General features: G+C 36.9%; 1 protein-coding gene across 6 annotated transcripts in view; it reads left to right on the top strand.

The window, feature by feature from the left end:
• The window catches only part of NAV3 (neuron navigator 3), a 389,994-nt gene extending 382,356 nt beyond the window's left edge, over positions 1 to 7,638 (top strand). For all 6 annotated transcript variants that reach the window (XM_027842471.1, XM_027842473.1, XM_027842474.1 and 3 more), the window contains 3 exons: positions 543 to 661; positions 1,915 to 2,118; positions 5,596 to 7,638. In XM_027842471.1, the coding sequence (XP_027698272.1) occupies positions 543 to 661; positions 1,915 to 2,118; positions 5,596 to 5,715 (443 nt within the window). In that variant the 3' untranslated portion in view covers positions 5,716 to 7,638. The remainder of the gene's footprint in view (positions 1 to 542; positions 662 to 1,914; positions 2,119 to 5,595) is intronic.
• Positions 7,639 to 8,844: the final 1,206 nt, after the last annotated feature.

The following is an 8,844-nucleotide window of genomic DNA, read 5'->3' as shown; positions in this document are numbered from 1 at the left end:
CTAATATTATCCACTATAACATGCTTCCTTTTGGTGAAAGGGCTATTTCCTTTTAATAAATGAAGAAACTGAGGCTTAACAATGTTAAATGAATTGTCCAGAATCACAATTCTATATACAAACGTGTCTGTGATTTTTTTAAAGAAGCTTTTAAGAGAAAAAACTATATTAGGAAAACTATTTTTTTCCACCTAAATTGAGTATGCTTTAATATTTCATGCACAATTATGTATTTTCATTGTTAAAAGTCCATTTCTTTGTATTGTTTGAAAAACACTGAGGTAATCACAGGGTTAAGATCCTATTGCAGTTTTTAGATGAGGAATGAATGAATATGAGGAAGAAATTAAATTAAAAATTAAATTCAGTAAATTACTTCTCTACAAATGCTTTAATCAAGCTTTTCTATAGTGTAATTTTCACTGGAATCAGAAATTTGTTAAATTACAGAAAATAGGGCTTAAAGAGATTTTTAAAGAATGTTTCTATTTCACATGAAGCTGATTAGACATCTTACAAACTGAGTTTTTGTTTTGTCTCAGGTCCTCGTCTTTTCCTCTCTTGTCCTATGGATGTAGAAGGAGCCAGAGTATGGTTCACTGATCTCTGGAACTATTCTCTGGTACCGTATCTTCTGGAGGCAGTGAGAGAAGGTCTTCAGGTATGTAATGACTCAGTATCTCCCTTAGAAAAGGAGTAAAATTCCTTCACTTTATTTACTGAATTTTCCCACCCAGTAAAGATGGATCATGTCCACTAACAAAGACAGGTGGGCCATTTTGGTGATTTGGGTGAATATGAAGTCAGATATTTCTTACCCTTTCCCTCACTATTGTGTTGTTATTTAAATAAATTTTTATTTCTCACTTTTTCCTAATGATGCAGCATGCTGTCTTTCTTTTTCCATTTCTATGATCTCTAATTTAGTACTAAGCCTTTTCCTGGATTTCCCTCATCCTTTCTATTTCACTGTTCTAACTTGATCTATTTCATAATATACCATATATACAAGGTTTTTAAACATTGGTTTTGTGATTTGGTATAATCAACACTATAAAAGTGGGGAAACAAAGCGTATCGTAAGGCGTTGGGAGCATTGCTAGAAAGTGATTGGAGGTCCTCCAATATCATTATGATTATATGTTCCAATTTTAGCAAAGGAGGGATTCCTTGTAGTTGTTCACTAATATCTTCCCATCACAGCTAGGGCACTTTTATAGTCTATAATATCTATTTCCTCTATTTGTCTAGTTGGTCTCTACACTACCACATTTTTGAGTCTTTAGCACTCTTCACTTGGTCAGCCTCTCTTTAATTTTCTGGATTTTCACAAAGTGAACATATTCACGGCATAACACTCTACTTTGTCCCTGCTTCTATTGGCTCTCTTCCTTTTAGCTTAGCCGTTTCCCTGCTGAGACTTAGAGAATTCTGCTTAGCATGTAACAAAACCCCTTTAACTCTAGATAATTGAAAATTTCATCTTCTTATTGTTAGCTTTATTCTGTTTTGCAAACTGGTTAAAATTTATGAGGTATGAATTTAATTAGCGAATAAGTTTCTCTTATATTAAAATAGATTGCCTGAAATGAAGCTCTCCTGACATGTTTTATTTTAGCCAGCCTTTTGGTTTTATGTTAATTTTTTGTGTGATCTTGGTTCCATTTGCTTTGCTGCCGCAGTCTTTGTTTTTTGCTCTGTTTTCTTTTTAATACTCTTCCATTAAAACAAAAATCTGAGATTCAAAAGATGCATTAAATAACTATTGAAAATATGCTTCTTGAGGGAAGGTCATTATTGTCTTTGTAACCCTGGCACTGTGCCTTTCACATAGTAATTGCTTAAAAAAATGTATATTGACTTGAACTGTATGTTTTTCCATTTTTATTTATTTTATTTACTCCTATCTTCTAGATGTATGGTAAGCGAGCACCATGGGAAGATCCTTCCAAGTGGGTACTTGATACATACCCATGGAGCTCTGCCTCACTGCAACAAGAAGGCCCAGCCTTACTTCAGTTGAGGCCAGAAGATGTTGGTTATGAAGGCTGTACATTGGCAAAGGAAGGGACAACCTCCAAGCACATTCCACAGACTGATACAGAGGGGGATCCTTTGGTGAGAAGTGGATGTTTTGTTCTTATCGTTTGACTTTCAGCAGACTCATGGTCATAATGCTTGTAGTTGCGTGTGTATTAAGGGGATCTTCGAGATAATCTAGCTTTTTTTTGCAGCTGAGAAAAGAGAGGCACAGAATACGAAAGAGACTGATAGATGGGGGATTACTGATCTGCATAGTTAGTAGGAAAATTTAGATTTGAACCCAGCTCCTCCAATTCTAACTCTGACACTCTTTCCTTCCATTGTTTGTCCCATTTAACTATCCATTTCCTGTCATTTCTATTATCAGAAGAGTGTAAAAAAATGAGGAATTAATATTAACACAAAACATTAATTGGCTCAATTCTCACATCAATTCATAGAAAACCAAATTATATTTTTTTGAACGAAGACTTCAGAAACATGCAAGTTAAATGAATACTTGAAGAAACAGCAGATGTTGTCCCTGAGTCTGGCTCCAGGATGGAATTGAGGAGGCTGATATGGTCTGTTATTTGAAGGACATAGAAGCAAAGGAAAATCAATCCTCTCTTTTCTTTGTCTGTTTCCATATTATATGGTTTAATTAGTTTCAATATCTGTAGAGTACTTCAAAGTCTTTGGATGGAAAAATCATAAAAATCCAAATGATTATTCCCCAGTACATTTTAAGTGTGTCTTATTACTGGGAACAAAGAATTTATTCTTATTTTATTTTGCAAATTACTTTCTATAAATAAGTAGAAGCAAAATTACTAGGTAAGGGGCACTAAACTTTTCACCAGCATACTATATTTTGAGAATGAAGATCTCAATGCTTTTACAAAACAAATAATGAAACAAATATATCGAGAGATTCTATTTCCTCCACAAATTGAGAAAGGGAAGTAAAGCTATTCTTAACTAGAATAAATAATCATAAAGCTATTGTTAACTAGAATAAAACTAAGTGGTATTTTTTTTAGTTGTTATTTTTACATGTGACATTTAAAGCATTATCTTGATTTTGAAAGGATACATTTCTCCCAACTAGGTTATTACTCCACATCCAGGTAAAAACAATCTAGTCCATCATGAATTACCCCTTAGCCCATTGGTTCACGCATATTGATAAAATAATCTAAGTTGAAATGGTAACCTGATTGGCTTAGATGTAGAATTGCCTAGAACAGTAAGAAGTGAAATGACTGGCCCAGTGTTACAGAGCCCGTGTATGTAAGAAACAGGACTTGAATCAAGGCCTTTCTGTTTTCCAAGCTGGTTCTCTCCCCACTGGGTCCCACTGTCCTCCATTTTTTATATGTCAACATTCCTTTCAGTTCTAAAAACATTTGTTATATCCGACATTACAAAAAACAAAGGCTGGCTTTGCCCTTTAGGAGAGAGTATTCTAATAGGAAGAAATTACATAGTAAAAGACTCTGTTATTAACATGAAACAACTTTCCCTTATAATGATAGACCCCTTTAGCCATGAATACCACCTGTGTTGGACATTTTCCTCTTTCCTGTTTCTGAATCTACATTGGCTGCAAAGTCAAGAGCCTTAGGTCCAAATCTGTTTTTCTTACCTGTGTGATCTTGAGTAGCTAACTCACTTAACCTCTCTAGATTTCAGTTCCTGAGGATGTTGAACTAAATGGACTCTGAGAATCCTTCTAGCCCTAAATATCATGGTACTGTGACATACTTTGATGCCAGAGTCCATATTATATTTAAATGGTGCCATCAGGTCAGGAACCATATCTAATTTAAGCTTCCTATATAGGTCAGTGCCTAACAAAGTGCTCTGTACACAGTATGTGCTTAATAAATGCTTATTGAATTGAATGGTAGCATTCTAGTTATGGCTGACAGCTTCTTTTGGAATCCAATTTCTCCTAGGCTACTAGATTCACCAGGGTTTCTCATGCCCTGCTTTTCTGAACTGAGTTGAACTCAAGTTTCTGAGAACTTTGCTCTTCCATGCAAGGCCAACTTTTGACATCAACTTGAGGTCCATCGCAGCAAACAGCCTTTTAACTTTTTCTATTTCCACTGTTACACTCTACCCCATGTGGGAACTCTCTTCTTTTCTCTGGATTCACTTTTTCTCAAGCTATCTCCATGTTTAAGGCCTCTCACTTTGAATCTCTGATTCGTTTCCCCTTCTTTTGTATGTTGGGGTTATGTCATCTCTCTGTTAGCACCTTGTCTAGGACTGCTTGTAACCCCTTAACACCCTGCTGTTTAACAAAGCTCCAAAAAGCAGCTAATTACTCCAGTGCACAAAGCTGTGACAGTGATAGCATCAGCCACCATGAGGACATTTCAAATTCATCTCTTGAATCGATTCTCTAGAGGGTATAAAGTTAGGTAGATATAGGATTTAGCTTAGCACATGGAAAAAGGCATTTCCACTGAGCAGCTGCCCATGCTTGAGGTACCAGAGGGTCATGTTTTGTCATTCCCACTCATTTTACTCTGGAGAGTTTGTAAATAAAAAGACTATACACAAATTTCTTGGATTAGATTGACTTTTAAGCAACATTTTGTAACGCCTCTGTCAACAGAGATCCTATAGATCTCCTTTGAATCTAAGCAATATAGCTCCATTTTTTTTAATACATAAGAAATTAGTCACATTTCCCATAAAGACTTATATGTACTTCTTTTGGACTGGAACAAACATTACCCTAGCCCATAAGGATATTGAATGCTAGAGAACTCAAAGCAGCTGATGTTGTTCCAGAAAGTGGTTTTTGTTTTCATTGACATATCAATCCTGATTGCGCCACAGAATCAACAATAATACAAAATACCCAGTGAATCTTTCCTCTTCCTGTTTCTAGTACTCGTGGCTGACTTCATTCAGTCACCTCATCCTGAGGTCAACTCCTGATCAGCAGATGGTGTGCTTGTGTGGAGCAGCTGGCTTCATTCCACTCTACCCTCTCCTTTTCTCGGGGGGTTGTGTGTTTGTATATGTGTATATGTGTGTGTGAGAGAGAGAGAGAGCGCGGACGTGTGGATGAACGCTCACGACTTTCCGTTGCCATTCAGTGGTTTCTGCTTCCTTCAGCCAAAAAGCTCGAATGCTTGGCAGCATCTCCAACCACGGGCCCAGATGTCCAGCTGTGATACAGTTTCCTTTCCAATCTCCCTGCTTGAACAGCAGACATTCACAATGTTGAATAAAAGAGTTATCCTGAAACCCTATTATGTCCTCACGGTTCCTCAGTTTTTCAAAGTCATAGTCGAGAGACATGACAGGGAAGTCAAGGGCGATGTGATATTCTAAAACTGTTTTCCCCTTTCTCTTGGGTGGTATAAGAATGTGCCTAAAGGCAGCTAAGGTTCATATTTATCTATTTTACACATACTTATATATGTGTGTATTATATATATACATATATATACATATATATGAATGTATGTATGAATGAATATATATTTCTTTTTTGTGTAGTTAGCTAAATGCTACTTGTCTCTATAGATTTTTCTTCCTCTTTTTCAGATGAATATGTTAATGAAGCTCCAGCAAGCAGCCAATTACTCCAGTGCACAAAGCTGCGACGGTGACAGCACCAGCCACCATGATGACATTTTAGATTCATCTCTTGAATCAACTCTCTAGGGGATATAAAGTTAGCTAGCTATAGGATTAAGCTTAGGAAACAAAATGCATTTCCACTCAGCCACTGCCAGTGATGGAGCAGCCAGTCGAAGGTCCCTGACCAAGAGCTGTATGCCACAAAAGAGGCAGCATATTTCAGTCAGAAAAGTCAAGACGTTCAGTTGAAATGGAAAGCTTGAATCCGTTTTTCTTTCAAGGCATTTCTGTCTCAATGGAGTCACACAAGTAGGGCTCCATTAATTAACTGGAAGAGGCCCTACGTGGAGGGCCACCAAGCAGATTGCACATGAGTTAGCCAAACTGGAATATTTTTTTTTCTCTCTAAAAGTTTACAGTAAAAAGGTTTTTTTTTTTTTTTGGTTGTTTTATTTTGTTTTCCACTTCCTTCTTGGCACCTCCCCCCTTTTTTGGGAAATATTTTCTTTTTGTTTTAACTCTGAGGTGCTGCATCCACCATGCAGGGCCCGTGTTTCCAGATCCAATTCTATCCTTACCTCCGTTGTGCCACACGGCACTGTCACATGACTCCAGTAGTGTTTGTGTTGTGCTACTGCCCATTCCAAAATGGACGCCAGAGGCTCTGTACTCAATAAGCACAAATGGCATTGTGCAACCTCCAGAAAACACTACTGTGAAGTGTTGGATAAGTGCCAAGTTAATTCCTAACTGCCATTTCCACAGTGATGTATTCCACCAACTTTTTAGTGTGCAAGTCACCATTTTTATAAGGTTGTTTTTACCACAGTGGTCTTTTTTAACCACCTACCCACTCCCCAACCCCAACAAGAGTTTTCTACCGGTTATTAGGGAACACTGACAAAAGGCTTGTTTAGGGCCTCATTTGTGTGAGCCTTTTCAGTGGACGAAGGAATATTTCCTATGGTGCTGTCTCACTGCCTTAAACCCAATTTCTACAACAGTTTTACAGGTGGTTTAACTCCTAAACCATTGGTAACTCACACTGTCTTTTCATTTTGCCAACAAGACACATTGGTTCACACAGCAGCCTCATATCTGTAAATCATGATTTTTTTTTAAAGAAATGGATAGGAGAAAGATCGGTATTTTTATCCTGTGAAAAGATTGTTTTGTCTTTCCTTGGACATAGGCAAGGAACCCCCAAACCTACTATGACCATCACTTACAAGCTGAGGGAGGTAGCTAAGATTCATCCAGTGCCATGGGATGGAGCTTTGTTGGAAGGCATAATATTTTGAAATTCCTCTCCAGCAGAGCTGGAAGCATTTGATGCAGCATGAGCACAAACCTTTGGGGTTTTTCTTTCTCTCTTTTTTTCCCTCTCTTTCCTGCCCCCCCCTTTTTTCCTGCTAATTTGACGCATGGTGTTTTGATTGCTATTGTTGTACATGAGAAAAAGCAGCATTGAATCACACGGAAGCAATGACATCCACTGTGGAAGAGGAAGAGTTTATATTGTAAAGGAGGGTTAGTTTTGCACAGTCTACTGGGTGGGTATTGTAAATAAAAAAAAAAAGGCCTTGCACAAATCAAACAAACACACTCACACAAATTGTATTTTATCCTGTTGGTGTTGAGATGTTTCACTTGCTGAGATTTCCTGTATGTTGCAAACAAATACAGAATGCAGACCCTAAAAGCTGTTTTTATCTGGTGTGTTTGTCCTGTATTTACAGTTGGTATGACTATGCAGGAGTTATCAGTGCTGGAGTGAGCATGTTTCCAATCTGTACATGAAGCCAATACATTTTCAGAAATTTTAATGGTTTTAAAGTGCATCTGGCATGGCAGGCTGTAAACAGATTGCATGATTGATAAACTTGATCGGATTCATTAGTGAAAGTTCTGGCCATAAGAAATAACTTGTTTCAAACACAATCCAAGGGCTTGGGTAATGGTGTAGATATGTACTGTACCATTAAAAAAAAAATAAAGTGTTACCTTCAGGATGTACAATTGGTGCTACTCTCTGTGACCACCCAGGGGTCAGTTGCTATATAACACAAGACAAAGACATCCCTGCAGTTTTCAGTGTGTTACTAAGTCTCTAGGTCCCTTTGTGGTGCTATTGTCCTAATAGAAATCACAATGGAGTTCGTGCATGTAGAATTTTGACAACTTGATTTCGGGGCCCCGAAGGTAGATTGGTTCTGTGGTGTAACATTAACATGCGTAGCTGGCTAAGTGACTAGTTGCCCTTGTGTGAGACACGAGTATAAAAGAAAATCAGAAAATCTTTCCCTGCCATTTCTGAGAAATCCAAATGAACCATGAATAACATAGACAGAACCTCCTGCAATACATCTCAGTGAGTCCACCTAGTTTACAAATGAAACTTGTTTGTGAAACATTTGTCTGTATACATTTTATATTTTGTACATTTTTGATGTAACATATCATGTAAATAGACAGAAACAGTGAAATAAATCATCTGAAAAGTTTTGTAGTCTTTGTAAAGCCCTGATAATAAGTATTTGGTGTCCTCGGACTTAACTGGATGATGTATTTTCTATTGGTTTATTGTTCCTCTAGCTTGTAAACCAGCTTGCATATATTTTTTTTTTCCTTTTCCTTCTGGCAAATGTGCACACTGTATCAGTCTAAATTATTACTTTGCCATTAAAGTGGAATTATTTATTGAAAACAAAGTCTGGTGTCTATATAATGAGAAACACAGTATAAATATAGTCATTAAAGAAGCATGTACTTATTAATGAAGTGTCAAGCTTTACAATGTGACACAGTACTAATATGCCATAATTTAAGACCAGTCCTAGTAATTGAAGATCAGGATTAGAATGCAATAAAAAATTACTAATAACAAAGGACAAAATGGTATAATTCTCAGGGTTAAAAAAAAAATAATAATTTAGATACAACAGATTCTCCTCTCACATCCTCATTCACCACAGCAACCAAGTCAACAAGCATCATTACCCATAGGATGAATATTTCAAACCTTGGTCTGTAAAACCAACAATGATACTGAGTATGACCTTCTTGCTCCCATAAAAGGAAACCAGCCATGCTTATACAAAATAGACACTACTCCAACAACCAAGAAATGTGTGTATGCATATTCTATTTAAACTCATGTATGTGTACACACATACACATAAAAATATACATACACACCTACATATATATCTC

The sequence above is a fragment of the Vombatus ursinus genome, unplaced genomic scaffold (assembly GCF_900497805.2).
Source record: "Vombatus ursinus unplaced genomic scaffold, bare-nosed wombat genome assembly UNPS02014874.1, whole genome shotgun sequence".
Taxonomy (NCBI): domain Eukaryota; kingdom Metazoa; phylum Chordata; class Mammalia; order Diprotodontia; family Vombatidae; genus Vombatus; species Vombatus ursinus.
This window is presented reverse-complemented; position numbering and strand designations above follow the sequence as displayed.